At 42.5% G+C, this 20439-nt stretch overlaps 1 protein-coding gene across 3 annotated transcripts in view; it reads right to left on the bottom strand.

Annotated features, from left to right (window-relative positions):
- The window catches only part of RSPH10B (radial spoke head 10 homolog B), a 55486-nt gene that overhangs the window by 9709 nt on the left and 25338 nt on the right, over positions 1–20439 (bottom strand). For 2 of the 3 annotated variants that reach the window (XM_023655251.2, XM_070230711.1), the window contains 7 exons: positions 20034–20148; positions 18952–19031; positions 18704–18852; positions 12791–12898; positions 8312–8455; positions 6688–6807; positions 5147–5234 (listed from right to left, as the gene is read on the bottom strand). In XM_023655251.2, the coding sequence (XP_023511019.2) occupies positions 5147–5234; positions 6688–6807; positions 8312–8455; positions 12791–12898; positions 18704–18852; positions 18952–19031; positions 20034–20148 (804 nt within the window). The remainder of the gene's footprint in view (positions 1–5146; positions 5235–6687; positions 6808–8311; positions 8456–12790; positions 12899–18703; positions 18853–18951; positions 19032–20033; positions 20149–20439) is intronic. The other variant, XM_023655253.2, reaches the window with a different exon arrangement.

Raw genomic sequence — 20439 nt, 5'->3', positions numbered from 1 at the left:
CAGATAAAGAGTTTCTCGAACAAACAAAAACTGAGGGAGTTCATCACCACCAGACCTGCCTCACAAGAAATGCTGAAGGGAATTCTTTGAATGGGAGCAAACATCATAAAAGCATAAGAAGGTAGTGTAAAACACTGGTAATGGTAAATACGTAGTCAAAGTTAGATTCTGTAATATAGTAATGGTAGTGCGTAATTCACTTACAACTCTAGTTCAAAAGTTAAAAAAAGGAGTAAAAATAACCATAATTTTACAATAATCTGTTATTAGCTACACAATATAAAAAATATGTAAACAGTAACATCAATAACCTAAATGCAGGGAGGAGGAAAAGTATAAAGTTTAAGAATCCTATTGAAGTTGTTATCAGTTTAAAATAGGTCATTATAATTTGAAGATATTTTATGTAAGCCTCATGGTAACCACAAGTACTAACACAAAAGAACATGATAAAGTCAAAGCATACTGATACCAAAAGGCATCAAAACACCCAAAAACACATCAGGATAAGAAACAAGGAAAAATGGATCTACAAAACAGCCAGAAAACAATTAATAAAATGGCAAGAGTAAGTCCTTACCTATCAATAATTATTTTAAACATAAATGGATTAAATTTTCCAAGCAAAAGACATAGAACGGATTTAGAAAAACAAGTTCCAACCATATACTGCCTACAAGATTCACTTTAGCCTTAAAGACACACGTAGCCAGAGTGAAGGGATGGGAAAGGATACTTCAAGCAAATGGTAACCAAAAGAAAGCGAGGGTAGCTATACTTATATCAGACAAAATAGACTTTAAATTAAAAATGGTAAAAAGAGACAGGAAGGTCATTATATGATGATAAAGGGGTCAATCCATCAAGAGTTATAACAATTGTAAATATGTATGCACCCAACATTGGAGCACCTATGTATATAAAGCAAAAACTAATGGAGCGTAAAGGAGAAATAGAGAGCCTTGCAATAATGGGTGACTTTTAATACCCTACTCTCAACAATGGATAGATCCCCCAGAGAATCAATAACGGCAGTGGATTTAATCAACACTATAGACCAAATGGACCTAACAGACACGTACAGAACATTCTATCCGACAAGAGCAGAATACACATTCTTCTCAAGCACCCATGGAACATTTTCTAGGACAGACCGTGTTAGGCCACAAAACAAGTCTTAGCAAATTCAAGAAGATTGAAGTCATATCAGGTATCTTCTCTGACCACAGTGGTATGAAACTAGAAATCAGTAACAGGAGGAAAACTGGAAAATTTATGAATGCATGGAAACTAAACAATGCTTTCTTGAGCAACCAATGGATCAAAGAAGAAATTAAAGGGAAAATAAAAAGGTATCTTGAGACAAAGGAAAATCGAAACACAACATTCCAAAACTTACAGGATCCAGGAAATAGAGTTCTAAGAGGGACGTTCAAAGCAATAAACAACTACATTAAGAGACAGGTTTCAAATAAACAACTTAACTCTATGCCTTAAGAAACTAGAAAAAGAAGAACAAAGTGAACCCCAAATTAGCAGAAGGAAGGAAATAATAAAGATTAGAGCAGAAAGAGAGAACAGGAAAATAACAGAAAAGATTAACAAAACTAACAATTGATTCATTGAAAAGATAAGCAAAATTGACAAACCGTTAGCTAGACTAACCAAGAAAAAAAGAAAGAGGACCCAAATCAACAAAAGTATAAATGAAAACTGGACATTACAACTCATACCACAGAAATACAAAGGATCATAAGAGGCTACTATGAACTATATGCCAACAACCTGGACAGCCTAGAATTCTAAAACGGAAAACTTCTTACAAGCATATAACCTACCAAGACTGAATCAGGAAGAAATAGAAAATCTGAACAGACCAATTAATAAGGAGATTGAATCAATAATCAAAAAATGTCCCAAAAACAACAAAAAAAAGGCCAGGACCAGAGTGCTTCACTGGTGAACTTTACCAAACATTTAAAGAAGAATTAACACCAGTCTTCCTCAAATGCTTTCAAAAAATTGAAGAGGAGGGAACACTCCCAAACTCATTTTACAAGGTCAGCAGTACCCTGATACCAAAAGCAGAAAAGGACACTACCAGAAAAGGAAACTACAGGCCAATATCCCTGATGGATATAGATGTAAAAATTCTCAATAAAATACTAGCCAACCACATTCAGCAGCACATTAAAAGGATCATCCGCCATGATCGAGTGGGATTTATTCCCGGGATGCAAGGATGGTTCAACATATGCAAATAAAGCAATGTGTTGCATCACATTAATAGAATGAAAGAAAGAAATCATATGATCATCTCAATAGGTACAGACAAAGCAGTTGACAAAATTCAACATCCATTCATGATAAAAACTCAACAAAGTAAGTATAGAAGGCACATACCTCAACATACTAAAGGCCATATATGACAAGCACACAGCTACCATCATACTCAATGGTGAAAGATTGAAAGCTTTTACTCTAGGATCAGGAACAAGACAAGGGTGCCCACTCTCGCCGCTCCTATTCAACATAGTCCTGGAAGTCCTAGCCAGAGCAATCAGGCAAGAAAAAGAAAGAAAAGCCATCAGAATTGGAAAGGAAGAAGTAAAATTCTCCTTATTTGCAGATGATATGATTTCATATGTAGAAAATCTTAAAGACTCCACCAAAAAACTGTTAGATCTAATCGAAAAATTCAGTAAAGTTGCAGGATACAAAATTAACATAAAAAATCAGTGTGTTTCTATACACTAATAATGACTTATCTGAAAAAGGAATAAAGAAAAACATCCCATTTACAATACCTTCAAAAAGAATAAAATTCTTAGGAATAAATTTAACCAAGGAAGTGAAAGATCTCTACTCTGAATACCACAAGAAAATGATGAAGGAAATTGAAGAAGACACAAATAAATGGAAAGGTATCCCATGTTCATGGATTAGAAGAATTAATATTGTTAAAATGTCAATACTGCAAAAGCCATCCATAGATTCAGTGCAATCTCTAACAAGATTCCAATGGCTTTTTTTTTTTTTTTTTTTTTTTTTGGTGAGGAAGATTGTCCCTGAGCTAACATCTGTGCCAGTCTTGCTGTGTTTTATATGTGGGACACTGCATAAGCATGGCTTGATGAGCAGTGTGTAGGTCCACACCTGGAATCTGAACCTGCAAACCCCAGGCCACTGAAGTGGAGAGCATGAACTTAACCACTATGACCCCAGGCCAGTCTCAGCAATGGCTTTTTATTTTTTTTTTACAGAAGTAGAAAAATTCTAAAATTTATATGGAGCCACAAAAGACCTCAAATAGCCAAAGAAAGCAATCCTGAGAAAGAAGAACAAAGTGGGAAACATCACAGTTCCTGATTTCAAGCTATATTATAAAGCTGTAGTCATCCAAACAGTATGGTACTGGCATAAAAACAGACACAAGACCAATGGAGCAGAATCAAGAGCCAGAAGCAAACCCAGGCATACATAGTCAACTAATATTTGACAAGGAAGCCAAGAATATTCAATGGAGAAAACACAGTCTCTTCAATAGATGGAGTTGGGAAAATTGGATATTCACATGAGAAAGAATGAAACTAGATCCTTGTCTTATACCATTCACAAAAATCATCTTGAAATGGTTTAAAGATTTAAATATAAGACCAGAAACCATAAAACTCCTAGAAGAAAACAAAGGAAAAAAGCACCTTGATCTGGGTCCGGACAAGGTTTTTTGGATATGATGCTTAAAACATGGGCAACAAAATCAAAAATAAACAAATGAGATTACGTCAAACTAAAAAGCTTCTTTGTACACAGCAAAAGAAACCATAAACAAAATGTAAAGACAACCTACAGAATGGGAAAAAACCATTTGTGAATCATATATCCAATGGAGATTTAATATCCAAAATCCATAAAGAACTCATACAACTCAATAGAAAATAAAATAACCCAATTAAAAAATGGGCAAAGGACCCAAACAGACATTTTTCCAAAGAAGATATACAAATGGCCAACAAGGACATGAAGAAAAGCACAATATCACTAGTCATAGGGAAATGCAAATCAAAACCAGTGAGGTATCATCTCCTGTCTGTGAGAACGGCTATTATCAAAGAGAACAGAGACGACAAATGATGGCTAGGATTGGAGAAAAGGGAGTCCTTGTGCACTGATGGTGAGAATGTAAATTGGTGCAGCCACTATGGAAAACAGTAAGGAAATTTCTCAAAAAATTAAAAATAGAAATACCACATGATCCAGCAATTCCACATCTGGAAATAGATCCAAAGGAAACAAAAACACTATTTCAAAGAGGAATCTGCACCCCCATGTTCACAGCAGCATTATTTACAACAGCCAAGACATGGAAACAACCTAAGTGTCCATTAATGGATGAATGGATAAATAAGTTGTGGTGTATACACATATACACACCGTGGAATACTACGCAGCCATAAAAAAGGAGGAAATCCTGCCATTTGCGACAACATGGAGGGAACTTGAGGGCACTGTACCGAGTGAAATAAGTCAGACAGAGAAGGACAAATACCGTATTATCTCACTTATATGTGGACTCTTAAAAAAAAAAAAACTCATAGAAAAGGAGATCAGATTTGTGGTTACCAGAGGCAGGGGGTGGCGGAGGGGGAATCAGAGGAAGGTGTTCAAAAGGTGCAAACTTCCAGTTATAAGATAAATACGTCCTGGGGGCGTAACGTACCCCATGATGACTGCAGTTAACACTGCTGTATGATTTATATGAAAGCTGTTAAGAGACTAAATCCTAAGAGGCATCATCACAAAGAAAAAGTTTTTTCTTTTTCTTTTTTTGTTTATCTGTATGAGATGATGGATGTTGACCAAACGTATTGTGGTGATAATTTCACAATAGACGTGAGTCGAATCACGACGCTGTATACCTTAAACTTATGCAGCCCTGGATGTCAATTACGTCTCAATAAAACTGGGGGGGAAAATCAGTAAGATCGTGCCTTGAAAGTGAACTCCATCAAGCCATGGGGCAGAATCAGAGGCAGAGTGCCAGCCTAATTATATTAAAAAAATATGGATGTACATTTTCATAAACCTTACGTCATTTATGAGCAACAGTTGGTAAATGTCAAAGCCCGAAAATTAAAATACTCACCACTGTGAGATGAGAAAAACGTTAGCCCTTTTCCTGGAGATTTAAAATTCACTTTGGAAATTCTTTCGTCACTTGGAGACTTCTTGACCTTGCGTTTTTATGTAAAAACAAACAAAAAAAAAACCCATAAAGCAAAATATTATTTCTGCATCATTATAGACTAAAACGAATTTTCTACATTATAAATAAAGAACATTATTATGGAGACCATTCTCTTTAAGCTGATTTAACTATTTTTAACCTGCATAAAATTTGACTATTTTTAACCTGCATATTTGTACTTTTAAGGAAGTGAAGAGCAGAGTTAATGGACCTCTTGAAAGGCCCTCCCCGAGAGACCAAAGATTTGCAAGTCTGCCCCGGGCCTGCTGGGAAAGGCTTTAGCACACACTGATCAGCTGTGCTTACGCTCACAGAGTCAAGGCTTCACCACCATCTGCACGCCTGTCACTCCCACGTTCCACTCTCCAGCTCGATCTCACCCTGGAAGTCCAGACTCGCTCCAGCCCCGCCACTTGCTATCACCACTTGGATGTCTAGCCAGACACCTTAAGCCTACCAGGTCCAAAACTAACCCCTTAATTTTGCCCCAAAAACTCATCTCTCGCCCACCCTCGTCTTCCCCTTCTAGAAGTGGCGACTCTGTTTTTCCAGTGGTTGAGGCCAAATATCCTAGAGTCACCCTTGCCTCTCCTTCCCTCCCAGTCTCCATAGCCCATAAAATACCTTCAGATGATTCCACCTGTTTCCTCCTGGTTTGTCACCAGTGAGGTCATAGCGGGCCCACTGGCCCCTCTGCTCAGGGGGCCTCCCATCTCATTCAGAGTAAAAGCCAGGCCCTCCCCACAGCCAGATGCCCCCCTGGGCTGGCTCCCGCCTCACTCCGCTCATCTTCCTGGGCCGCTCGGGCATGGCCACACTTGCCACTACACTTCTCTTCCAACAACCCAAACATGCTCCCACCTCAGGGCCTTTGCACAGGACAGTCTCCCTCCAGATAGTTACACGGTTGCTTCCTCACTTCCTCCAGGTGTGCTCGAATGTCACTGCACCAGAAGACCTTCGCTTCCTACCCACCCCATCACTCCTCCTCCACCGCCCGCCCTGCTTGTCATCCTCACACCTCGTAAGGGTAAAGAGGTGTAGCAGTGTGGGGATGGGTGCAAATTCTGGAGTCAAACCGCCTGCAGACACAGCCCAGCTCCGCTTACGTACTAGCTCTATGACTGCGGGCAGGCTCCTTAACCTTCTGTGCCTTGGGGCCCTTCCAGAGACGGCAACAGCACCAAAGGCGGGTCGGGGCATTCACTGAGCCAACACCGGGATGGCTGGGCACCTGCTAACACCCAGAGTGTCGCTGCTACTGTCGTCCACTGTCACCATCTCCCTCTCCTCACGAGCGTGTCAAGGCCACGGGAGGCCTGGCGTCTCGCTCACTGCGACCTCCCTAAGCGTGGAAGACTGCTCCGCACACAGCTGCGCAGGCGTGTCGACACCACGGCCGCGTCACTGTTTCCACACGGCGAGTTGTCAATACGAACCTCTGATTTCTTTCTTTTGCTGCTGCCAAGCAGGAGTCCTAACGAGCTTGACGATGACTTGGGGCTCTGCGGGTCAGAGTCCTGGCTTGTCCCTGCACTTGAACTCCTGTTCTGCATGTTCTAAGCAGGGACAAACACGTAAGAGGGTTTCTGGTTTCCATGGAGATACACACACACACACACACACACACGATTTTAATGAAGTATAGTTGATTTACAATAAAGTATACCATTTGGTGAGTTCTGACACGTCTACACCTGCGACACCATCGCCTCAGTCAGGACTGTGAGCATACCCATCAGCCCAAGTTTCCTGTGCCTCTTGGTGGCCCATCCCTCTTCCTCATCCTCAGGCACCCCCTCACCTGCTTTCTGTCACTACAGATTGCTTTGCACTTTCCAGGGTTTTGTATAATTGGAGTTACAGAAGTATGTACCCTTTCTCATAGGGCTTCTTTCGCCCGGGATAATTCTCTTGATTCAGCCGTGCTGCTGCGTGTATCACAAGCTATTCCACTGCTGGCTCATACTCCATTGTGTGGCTATAGTAGGATTTATCTCGACGGACATCTGGGATGCCATATCGGACATTAGAAGTGAACTTGGTCGCATGGTTTCTGAGGATGTTCCCTAGGCCAGCGTGTTCACACTCGGTTACTGGAGTCCACGGCAATGTCATCATGGATGGATTTAAAGTGGACATTCATTTCCCTCAGAGCAGAGCCCCAGACCCAGACCGTGGCCCGGGACCAGGTTGCCAGATGACCTGGAGAAGCCATATCCTCAACCCGAAGGAGGCACAGCTGGCTGAGGGGGTGGAAGGTGAGCTGCCGAACTCGAACACGCAGCTCTCAGCACATGAGCAGTCCAGGGCGCGTCCTGGGGATTTGTGGTAATAGTCTCCCCTTCGACAGCAAACAACAGTGGGCAGCCTCCTTGTCTGAGCAGCTTGGAAGAGCTTCCCCGCTGTGGGGTTCTGTTGGCCCCCAAGACTTTCTCTGTGGCTCCAAGTGAATGGCTCAAAAATCAGAAATCCTTCAAGCCCACCAGCCTGAAACCCCCCGAGCCCCAAACTGGGTTTGTCTCCATTTGCCCCAGCCACCTGGATCCTTCAGTAAATCGCCGACACTGCCCCTGCTCCATTTAGGTCTTGCCAGGAAGCCTGGTGTGGCGCCCTGTGAACAGGCCCCATCCTCAGGGACCCATCCAGCATCGCATGCACACTCAGGAGCTATGGCTTGGCCTCTTGGCTCTGGGGCAGGCTTGCCACTCTTGTAAACGCTAGATCATATGACGAAACATTTCATGACAAAATATCTCAGAGGCTCTAAGCGTCATGGCCCACCCCGTGTGTTAGTACACACGCTGACCTTCATTACCATATCTCCATGACTGTGGCTAGGAGTCTGCTTCCCGGGGCATGACCAGGAAATACATTTTCCCTAACTTACAAAAGAAAAAATAGGATACGCTCCTTTCAAAACGTGAAAAGATGTCTCAAATTATTTAAGTCTTAAATTATCTCCTGGAGGGTTACAAAAGCCTAAGATAGTTTTGATACGGTTTAACCATTTCAGAATAAAACCATTCCTGGCTCTCTAAATTCTATGGTCTTGTTTCTTACCTGAAACATTGTCCCGTAAGTACTTCTGCACTTGCTTTCAGACAAGTCATCGTTTGGAAAATTTGAATAGGATTTAGCCCTCTCATCAGTCACAGAGATTAATGAGAAGCTTAAGAGAGCTTCAAAGAATTCCAGGAAAACCAGCTGAAATATCAGAAAATATAAAGAGTCTGATTCATTCGGACACACCCTGAGGTGGACCAGCGATCCACCTGGGTGCTCGTTTCTGTTCTCAGGAGAATATCAATTCATCCAGTGCTCGAGCGTCATGAGCGCACACCAGTTTGTAATAAAAATGACAGCCTTTAAAGGCTCTATTATGATGTATATGCTGTCGTTAGATTTGTAAGACATTTTTCTATTTTGGTGGAAATCTTTTATGTTAGTTAATTGGGGACAGTCATCTTCAAAAATGTTTCCTTTTTTCTTGAACAACTAGAGAAGTGGCACCTGTAAAACCTAAGTGACAAGTGTTACCCACTTGGCCGCTGTGCCCCTCCCCCATCCACATGCCCCTCCCCCATCCACGTGCCCCTCCCCCATCCACGTGCCCATCCCCCACCATGTGCCCTGACACACGGACCTGCCTCTGCCTGGAGAGCACCTGCCTGTGGGGGTGGCTCGCTCGGACTTTGAGCATCCACCCGTCATGTCTGTAGGTCCCGAACCCAGGACCCTTCGAGTCTGAGCCGGAACAGACCCACTAATTGACCCGAGGCTCCAAGCCCGCCTCCGGCTGCTTCCAGGGGTCTGCTCAGCATCCCCGCAGCCCCAGTGTCCTCTGCTCGGACAGTCTGCCGGGACCTGCCCGAAGATGGTCCAGCTGGTAAAACGAGACATTTGCTTAGTACCAGAGCAGGACATATTTAGGCTCTGGTGCCCCAAATTTGACTCCTCCCATGACCTCATCCAACACCCACTCAGCACCCCCAGGTTCCCCAAAGCCTCCTGCCGACATGCCAGCCCCCACTTTGCAAAGGCCTCGAAACCCCTCAGCTCTACAGCGAGAGACCACGTGTCCCAGTGAAAGGAACACAGGTTCTGGAAGCAGCTGGTCCTAAGTCGAAGTCTGGCTCTGCCGTTCAGTTTCTTCATTTGTAAAATGGGCTTCGTATCGCACACGGTCATGAGGATCCGATGAGATCCTGGTGTGAAGGGCCTGTCACCTTAAGTGGTGGATCAGTTGCAGCCGGGATTTGTGGCTTCTATCTTAAATGCACAAGTCAGTAAGTCCCTGCCCCACCCGGGGACCTGTGTCACTGGCCTTGAGGTGACACTAAATGTCCACTTTAGAAGCGTGGCCTAGCACCAGAAGGGTTTTGTTTGTTCTCTTATTGGCTGTTCTGCTCACGCTGTTCCTATGTTTTTCTTTCCCAGCAGAGAACAGCCTATTTCAAGAGACACCGCACCGTCTGACACCGTGATGTTCTGCAAATGTCAGAGGAATAAAGACTGTGCCTTAGATTTGCAACTCCGGCCTGCTCCGTGTGTCCCAGCTTCTGATTTTGCCTGTCGGCTTGAGAAAAATCGGCCTGAGGCTTGTGTTCAAGATGAGGTTATTCGCACAGTTTGGAACAGAGATCAGGAGGGACCCACAAACACAAGTGTGATGAGATGGGAGCAGGACAGGGGTGTGTGTCACTGAAGCAGAGTGGATGCTGGAGCGACCAAGACTTCTGGAGATGCTGGGGTAGGGTGAAGGCATTTTGTGCACAGAAAGGGCATGAATTTAGGGGGCAGGGGCCCAAAGGGAAGACTGTTACGGGTTGAATTGTGCCTCCCAAGAAAACCTGGAGTCCTAACGCCCAGGACCTCAGAATGCGACCTTATTTGGAGGTAGGTCTTCAAAGATCATCAATTAAAATGAGGTCATTAGAGCTGGCCCTAATCCAACATGCCTGCTGTCCTTATAAGGAGAGGGAAAATTGAACAAAGAGACAGACCCATGGAGGGAAGACCTGAAGAGACACGAGGAGGCGATGGCCATCTACAAGCCGAGCAGAGAGTCCTAGAACAGAGCCTTTCGCACAGCCCTCAGAAGGGACCAGCTCTGCCGACACCTTGATTTCAGAACTGTAGGCAATAAAGTTCTGTTATTTAAACAAAGACGGTGGGGGGAAATAGCAAGTACAAATGTCCTGAGGTAGGAGCATGATGGGTGCATTCAGGGAATGGCACAGATGTACCGTGCAGGTGTCACTCGACAGTCAGACATGGGCTCAGAGAGGTGGCCGTCTTGAGGGCCTTTACTCCGGGAGAGATGGGAAGCCCCCAGGAGGTCTGAGCAGGGGAAGGACAGCATCTGGCTGCTGCACTGACAGCAGCACGTGGGAGAATAAGGGATGAGTCAGGGAGCAGAGGAAGGAGCCACAGCAGCTTTCCAGGTGACAGTCGACGGGGGCCCTGCCACAGTGGTAGCAGTGCAGGTGGCACGTGTGGCCACGTTCCAGATGTATTGTGAAGGAAGAGCCAACAGGATTTCCTAAAGGTTTGAGCATGCTGATGTGAGAGACAGGAGTCGAGATGACTCCACGGGTTGGGGCCCAAGCGGCTGAAGGATGGAGTGCTATCAGCCTCCCACAGACGTGAAGTGGGAGGCAGGCAGGCTCGAGGACAGAGGTCAGAACATCAGTGTGGGGCGTGTGACATTTTGAGCTGCCAGAAGTCCAGGTGGACATTAAGAGCAGGCCATGGTGTGTACACGTCTGGAGTTCGAGAGCATGATTTGGAGATGCACATCTTGGAGTGGTCTTCAGAAAGGTAAGTATTTAAGATTATGAGACTAGGGGGTGAAGGTAGCTAGGGAAGGGGCCCCAGGCCCGAGTCCAGGTCACCCGGACATTACGAGGGTGGCAGAAGAAGAGGAGGCAGCAAAGAGTTCAGGAAAGGAAGCAGCAGTGAGGGCAGAGGAGAGCCCGGAGCGCAGGGCCAGGGCGCCGTGTGGGGAACGGGCTTGAGGTGGGGGGATGAAGAGCTCCCAATTCTCCTGCAAGGCCACGGGATGAATCAACGTGGGGGTCACGTGTGGTCTGGACACAAACGATCTTCATTGAGTGGGGCATGGGTTGGGGACCCTGACTGGAAGGGGTTCAAAAAAGAGCAGGAGGAGTCACACAAGGCCACATGCGGTGTGATTCCAATTTTATGAACTATCCAGAACAGGTAAACGCACAATGTAGATTATTGGTTTCAAGGGGCTGGTGGGGGCGGGGGTGGGGATTGGAAGGTACGTGGTTTCTCTTTGGGATAATGGAATTGTACCTTTTTAAATGCTTAAAAGAGTTAATGTTATATGAATTTTATCTCAATGGAAAACAAGAATGAGAGGAGAAGGAAAATGGCAGAAAAAGTGGGCTCAGGAGGATTTTTGTTCTGGTGGTGGTTTGTTCTGAGGATGGGAGAAACAAGAGCGTGTCTGCCTGTGTCCAGCAGAGAGGATGCTTACGCTCCGATGAGAGAGGGCAGTGTTGACGGTCGCAAGTGCCCGGAAGCACAGACTGGCCAGGCGACACGCAGGGAGCAGTGGCGGCTGTGGGAGTCTGGGAAGCTCCCCCAGGTGCCTTCACTTGTCTCCTCAGTGAGATCGGAAGCTTCAGCTGTGAGCAAGGGTGGGGAGGAAGTGCTACAGACTGAAGAGAGAGAAGGAAGAAGGGAGCAGTCACCGGGGGGTTGGGAGAGTGGGTGGACTGGGAAAATGAGGTGTAACTCCAGGATGGCACTACTGGTCCTAGCTGTGAATACGGGATGGGCCTGGGGTCTGGCCCCCTTCTCTCCGGCCTTGCTCGGCCGCGTGGGTGCCGCGTGGAGGAGGCAGAGAGTCAGGATTTAACCAGAGGCTTGGTTTTGCCTTGGGAGGCGTGAACTTGTACTTACGGAAGTCACTGATAAATGACAGGCTCCACGTCATGGCTTTTTTCACGCTGAGCCTGGATATGCCTCTGCTCCCCGCCCTGAGGTGATCCCCCCAAGAGATCTCAAGAACAGCTTAAGGGAAACCAGCTGTACACCCAGAATTGGCAAATACCAACAAGTGAGAGACTTCAGCTAGCTGCCCCACTTCAACTTACAGGCAAAAAGACTGAGTCCCAGGCAGGCTGACCTGCCCCAAGGCCCCCAGCAGGAAAAACTAAAAACTGAAGACACTTATACCTAATTCACGAGCGGAGGAGATCACTCAGTGTCTTTTCAGGTATACAACATGTATACCAGGGGAAACATGCACATGCATTAAATTGCTGAATAAATTATCCAAGAAACAGTATTGTCATTTTATATTCTTTTGACTTCATTCATTATTTCCTGACATCTGAAATATTCTTCTTTTTGTTAATCTCCACTTTTCTAATACAAACAAGGATATATATATAATTTTATGTATTTGGTTAGAATTCTTTACAATCAAATCTTGGTTCTTGGTACCCAAGCCACAACAAACAGCCTGAACTGGGTCTATACCATTCGTGACACCTCTTTACAAACCTCAAGTTCAAAGTTGCTGTCAATTCCGTCATGCATGAAAGGATTGTCCTCTGCTATGACCTCCACAAATTTGGTTGCTGTTAGTTCTTTATTTATCATTTTAAAGTCCTGTAAAAGAAACAACCAATCAAACCATAACAGCCTATAATTACAAACATCCACATATTTTTAATGTCAATTTATATCAATACAACACTTTAAGAAAATGTACCAGAAATGGATATCTTAAAAACTGCTAATTTTGAAGAGCATTCTGGATTAACATTGGCATTTACGTTTTTGTTCCTTCCCTAGTCCCTTGAAAATAGCAGTAAAGGGCTTTTCAGAGGCATAAGCCAGGACAGAGAGAATGGGAGAGGAGATGATCCCGAGGTGAGATATCAACACAATTCTATGGGCGGGAAAGTGCAGGACTGGTGGACGGAGTAGAGCAGCGGAACAGAGAGCTCAGGGAGTCAAGAGGCAAGACAAGTCACGCCATAGGAACTCAGGAAGGAGAGGCATCTCTGAAAGTGACACCACGGGTAGGGCTGAACACAGAAAGACACGCTGAAGATCTAGTCAAAGACGCTTTCACTTCTAAGCTGAAAACAGCAGGTTTACTCTCTTACTTACTGAACCAGAGAGCATCTGGCCTAGAAAACATTTGGCTCCCCCTGAGTCACAGTGCTGCCGAAAACAAGTGTTAGGTGAAAGTGCCTCCTGGTAAGGCCCTCCCTCCACACTGACCCTCCCTCCACTCTGTTCTAAGAACTGTGAAAACTAGGTTCATAACCCCATGCGAGAGTTAGGAGAAATCTTCTCTTGAAACATTGAGCATCCGAGAGAAGAGATCTGTCAATACTGACAGTTGGCTGGGGAGGAGAGAGGGGAGCGGTGGGACAGTTTCCCGGCTTGGTTACTCCACAGCGAAACCTGATCTTTGACTAGGGCCACTGACTCACAAAGAGCTTGTGATCAGCTTTATGGTGCCACAACCCTATATATGAATGGACAGCCAAGGTTGACCATACATTATAGGGAAAGCCTTAATATAAAAGCCAGAGGACAGCACCAACGGGAAAAATAAGAATAAGAACAGGACTAGGAGGGAACGGAGGCAATGTAAAGAGCAGAAAAAATATTCTGTCCATTTAGGCTCCCTCCCCCTGCAAATCGTTCATTTCTTCAGTGGGATAAGAGAGATATTACATCCACGTTTAAAAACAAACAAACAGAGTGCTTATAAAAGGGCAAAGAACGAAGAGAGCTTTGGAAATTAGAAATATGATAGAAATGAGACATTCAGTAGAATGGTTAAAAGATAAAACAGGAAATCTCTCCTAAAGTAGAACAAAAAAAGACAAAGATATGGATGATCCAACAGAAAAGACCAAAATTAAACAAAGTTGGTCCAGAAAGTTCAACACCCACATTCCAGGAGAAAAGGATGGAGAAAGCGGAAGGCAGGAAATACTGAACGAGTAATTCAAGAACGTTTCATAATACTGAAGGACAGATGTTTCCAATGTGAGCTAAGCTCACATAAAAGATGTAAAAAGGCCAGTACCAAAGCTGTATCACTGTGAAATTTCAGAACAAGGATAAAAGTAGATTGTAAAATATTTCAGCAAGGAAAAGAATTACATCAAAATGATGGGGAAGCAACAGTAATCAAGACAGTGCAGTACTGGCAAAAGGATAAACACGAAGATAAATGAAATAGAACCGAGAGTCTAGAAATAAACCTATCCAGCTATGGTCAATTGACTTTTGACAAGGATGCCCAGACCATTCAACAGAGGGGGATAAAAAGAGTCTTTTCAACAAACGGTGCTGCGACAACTGTGTATCCACAAACAAAAGAATTAAGTTGGACCCCTGCCTCATACCAGATACAAAAATTAATTCAAAATTGTTCAAAGCCCTAAAAGTAAGAGATGAAACACAGAAGAAAACATAGAGGTTAATCTTCATGACCTTGGATTTGGCAGTAGATTCTGAGACATAACACCAAAAGCACAAGTGACACAGGAAAAAATAAACTGGATTTTACCAGAAGCTAGCAAGAACAGAAGTTTAAATAAGACCCAGAGTCTCATAATATTACATAACACACTCAAATGTCCAGGTGTCAGTAGAAAATCACTGACTCATCATGCCACGAACCAAGAGGATCTCAAACGGGCAATCAATGAAAAAAGGCAATCAATAGATGCCAACACCAAGAGGACAGAAGGACAGAATGAACTGACAAAGGTTTTAAAACAGCCATCATAAAAATGCTTCAATGAGCAATGGCAAACCTGCTTGAAACAAATGAAAAAAAATCAGAAGTCTGAGCAAAGAAAGAGAAGAAATAAAGAACCAAATGGGAATTTTTAGAACTGAAAACTCTAATAATTAAAAACTCAATGGGGCTAGCCCTGTGGCCGAGTGGTTAAGTTCGCGTGCTCCGCTGCAGGCAGCCCAGTGTTTCGTTGGTTCGAATCCTGGGCGCGGACATGGCACTGCTCATCAAACCACACTGAGGCAGCGTCCCACATGCCACAACTAGAAGGACCCACAATGAAGAATATACAACTATGTACTGGGGGGCTTTGGGGAGAAAAAGGAAAAAAATAAAATCTTAAAAAAAAAAAACCTCAATGGATGGGCTCAACAGCATAATGAAAGGGACAGGAGAAAGAATCAGTGAAGTTGAAAACAGAATAATAGAAATTGTCCAACCTGAATAAGAGAGAGACAATAGACTAAAAAGAATTAAACAGACTCAGGCACCTGTGGGCCTATAACAAAAGATCTAACGTTCATGTTATCAGAGTCACAGAAGGAGAGGAGAAAGAAGGTGGGATTGGAAAAGTACATGAATAAATAACGGCTGAAACTTCTCAAATTTGATAAAAACACAAACCTACAGATCCAAGAATTTGAGTGAATCTCACACAGGATTAACCCAAAGAAATTCACACCAAGACACATCACAGTCAAACTTCTGAAAACTAAAGACAAAGAAAGGTTTTTGAAAGAAGTGAGAGTAAAACAACACCTTACCTATAGTGGGAAAAATTCAAATGACAGAATTTCTCATCAGAAACCATGGAGGCCAGAAGGAAGCGGCACAGCATTTTTCAAGCGCTGAAAGAGAAGGACTGTCAACCCAGAATCTTCTGGCCAGTGAAAATATCCCTCAGGAATGAAGGAGAATTCAAGACATTCTCAGAGGAAGGCAAACAGAATTTGTTGCTAGCAGACCTGCCTTAAAGGGATGGCTGAAGGAAGTTCTCTAAATGGAAAGGAAATGATAAAGAATCTAAGAACCTCAGGAAAGAAGAAAGAACATGATAAGCAAAACTATGGGTAAATATAATATATTTTCCTTTTTTTCTTGAGTTTTATAAAGTATGTTTGACAGTTGAAGCAAAAATTGTAACACTGATGAGATGCTAAATGTATACAGAAGAAATATCAATTATATTATAAATGGTGGGGGATAAAGAAATGTAAAGGGAAGTAAGGTTTCTACACTTCACTCAAATTGATAAAATGATGACACCATTAGACTGTGATAATCCTAATATGTTTATTTATAGATAGATTAAAAAAATGCTATTAGATAAATCCAAATGAAATTCTAAAAAATGTCCAAGTAACCCACAGGAAGGCAGGAAAAAGAAAACAGAAACTAAAAACAGAGAGAACAAACAAAAATCCAAAAATTAAATGGTAGACTTACGCCTATCATATCAATAATTACATTAAATGTAAACAGTCTAAATATGGCAATTAAAAGACAGATATTGGCAGATATTGCTGGTGGGAATATAAAATGGTCCAGCCACTCTGGAAAAATAGTTTGGCAGTTTTTAAAAAAATTAAACAAATGCTTACTATATAACTCAACAACTGCAATCTTGGGCATTTATCCCAGAGAAATGAAAACTACGTCCACAGAAAAACCTGTACATGATTGTTCATATTGTCTTGATTCATTACAACCACAAACTGTAAACAACCCAAATGTCCATCAACAGGTGAAAGGAAAAACAGACCATCGTGGTATATCCATCAAATGGAATGATATTCAGCAATAAAAAGAGAAAAACTATTGATACATGTAACAACATAGAGGAATCTCAAAATAATTATGCTGAGTGAAAGAAGCTTCACAAAGAGAAAACAGAGAAAAGAGACAGAGGATACAGGGTTAAAAAGTCTAAAAGATTTTAGCTAGAATCCCAGAGAGAAAAAATGGTTCAGAAGCAATGAAAGAAGTCAGAGGGGAAAATTTCTCAAAACTGATGAACAGCATTAATCCATAGATTCAAGGTAACAGGTGCCAACTTGAAGAGACTCAATTTGACCATCAAAAAAAAATGACTACAATAGATTGAAATTCACCAAATATGTATAAATCCAGGAGTTGATAATGATATTTTTTAAAGGTCTTTAGTCACCTTTAAAGAATTGCTAGGACATCAACTCTCTACTCTGAAAATTAACAGAAGGGAAAAATCAAGCATTTAATCCTTCCTTTCCCGTATGAACTGTATTTCAGAGTAATTGAATAGCTGATGAGGTAAAGTTCTTCTTTAAATAGGATTTACAGCTATAAGTGCAGAAGGAACAATAGGATTAGAAAATTTCTATTGTGCAATCCTTAATGAAATAATGGATGTTAGCTCTGACCGTCAGGGTCTGCTCAGACCACTAGGAAAGGGTGATGGGGAACTCACAATGGAAGGATCATGCCAAGACCACGTGAACCCACTGGTCCATCTCAACACCACTAAAGGGGCACATCCCTAATGGGATGCAGCAGGAAGTACACAGAACCACCTGTGGCTTTGTCAGGAGAAAAAACAAACTGAATTGAATCAAGCTTCTAACTCTAACTCCCACTTGAATGGAAATATGGGGAAAAGGGGAACATGCTAATTAACTCTGAGGATGCAGCCAGCTGAAACTGGATGTCTGACCAATCTACAGGGACCAATGACCTCGTTTCTTGAAAGAAAAAAAAATGTACCATGAAGAACGGGAGAAAGTGAACAAATAAACAGTGGTATAATATTCCATCCAAAAAATCACGTACTTTTAAAAAACTATTTTCCTATAGTTAGACACGAGGTTATTGTCAGTTATTCATACATACATAATACTGTTAAATTTTTTAAATCATTCTATTCTATTAGTATTCAATTCTTTTAGTTTTATCATTTATCTTCCCATAAGTATAAATTAAAAGAATCATGACACAAAAACTACCAATAGAATGAGAATATTGTATAAATTAGATGTTCTATTTTCCAAACTAATAACTTTTTAAAATTACTTTTGTGTGTGTGTGTGTGTGTGAGGAAGACTGGCCCTGAGCTAACATCTATTGCCAATCTTCCTCTTTTTGCTTGAAGAAGATTGTCGCTGAGCTAACATCTGTGCCAATCCTCCTCTATTGTACGGGGCATGCCGCCACAGTGTGGCTTGATGAGCAGTGCTAGGTCCGTGCCCGGGATCTGAACCTGCGAACCCCAGGCTGCCAAAGCAGAGTGTACGAATCCAACCACTACGCACTGGGCCAGCCCCTAAATTACTTTTTTGATGAACAGTAATCTTTAAAAATTATATTCATTCCCCCACCTTCATTAAAATGGCAAGACCTGCATTAGTAAAGATATTAGTGGCTGCTGACTGTCCCATTCCCCAGACTAGGAAGCACATTGGGCAGGCCCTCCCTCTGTTTCTATTCCTTCCACTATCACAGACCATTGGAATTATTCCCTTCTGCCAAAAGAGACCCAGGAAACATTCAATGGCTATGAAAATCATCCCGGAGCTTCACCTCCTTATTTGCATTTCATGGCTAGAATGTTTTGCCTTGCTTTAATTAAAATGTCTGTCAATATAAAACCAGTGTCAATCATGAGTGGTTACTTTCAACATCCAGAGGAAGTGCCTCATCTTCATGGTCAGCTCATGGGGAGGAGCTGCATTCGGTCTGCAGTATGCCGTATAAACCTCCCAGCACTTATCGATGTACTTCATTGAGTACGGTGTCCGCTGTTGCCCACTGAATAAACTGCCTAAAAACATAACGGAAAAAGAAATCATCCAAAAATGATTACAAAATTATAATTTTGGAAAAACAGTGGTACGTATAATCCTACTGGTTTTGTATTTACCTTTTACGTGGCAGGCATTGGGATGAATGTTCTCAGTCATGAGTTTTGTGAAACACAAAAAGAGCGATGGGCTTCTATTCCTGTGATTATAAAGATATCATAGTCACTCCTCCCTCCACTGGATGCAACCCGATTCCCCTGTCCTTGAGGGTGGGGTGGACTTAGTAACTTGTTTCCCACAATTAGAGTACAGAAAGAGAAAAATAGTAAGTTTACAGCAGGGAATTCCAGCTGACACCACTTTTAAGCAAGTGATCAAAGTTATCACCACCAGCAATAAGACACAATGATGTCACATACCCCTGATAGGAGGTGACCAGAAGGGCAGTCGACCTCCATGATATTCTTCCCCAAACCCATAACTTCAGTGTAATGAGAAAACATCAGTGAACCAAAATCAAGGGACATTTTATAAAATAACTAACCAATATTCTTCAAAAGTGTCAAGATCAGAAAAGTCTGAGAAACTATCACAGGTTGTAGGGACAGAGATATGACAACTAAATGCAACGTGGGAAGCTGAAACAGAAAAAGGACAGTGGGAAAACTCGGGAAATGCTAGTAATGCCAATAAACTCTGTAATTTAGTTAACGGTATTGCAGCAATGTCAATTCCTCCCATTTTGATAAGTGTACGATGGTTCTGTAAGATGTGATCATTAGCAGAAGCTGGGTGAAGGGTATATATAGGAACTCTTTGTACTAACTTGGCAACGCTTCCATAAATCTAAGATTATTTCAAAGTAAAAAGCTTTAAAATATACATACGGTACCAATTTTGCTCTGAGAAAGACAGGAAGTTCTGGCCTAAGGAAGAGCCGGTGGTGACTATTTCTGAATAAAACCCCAAGAGCTATTTGCAGGACAGAGACATGACTCAGATCAGGAGGGTTTTCAGATTTTTAATCTTGGATCTCGTGGTTTTGTGGTTAACGTTTGCGGAAGACTTTGGTCTCTAGTCCTTCATTTCAAGAGTGTGTAAAAACAATAATGAACCTCAAAGAAAAGAGGTCAACATTATCACTACTGCTATGGTTAGCTCTGCCCTCCACTGCTCACAGGCGGACGGAACTGGTACTCACTCGTATTCTTTATGGTGAATGTGGTACGCCAACTGCAGGAGATAATTCAAAAAGGTTCTCAAAAGTATTGTTGTAAATGGAGAATGAATTTCTTCGACTGGTATGTCATTATTGGCTAAAATAAGAAAATTGGAGAGGATGCCTAGTATTTTCTAGAAGCTATTTTAATTGTTCCTGATGCACAATTTAAAGAACTGAGTAAGACGGAGTACTTTTTCTCCCCTAGAGAACACTTTCAACAGTATATACACACCCACCTAAAAATTAAGTCCTACACAAAAGCTCGCTATCTGGTCACTTTACAAGAAACTTACAAGATACCTTGTCCCAATGTTCTGAGCCACGATTTGAGTCATGTTGCTAATTCTAAACGGACTCCAAGTCTGTTCCAAACACTTGAATTTAA

Source organism: Equus caballus, chromosome 13 (assembly GCF_041296265.1).
Source record: "Equus caballus isolate H_3958 breed thoroughbred chromosome 13, TB-T2T, whole genome shotgun sequence".
Lineage (NCBI taxonomy): Eukaryota > Metazoa > Chordata > Mammalia > Perissodactyla > Equidae > Equus > Equus caballus.
The sequence above is the reverse complement of the archived record's forward strand: the minus strand, read 5'-3'. Positions and strand labels throughout refer to the sequence as shown.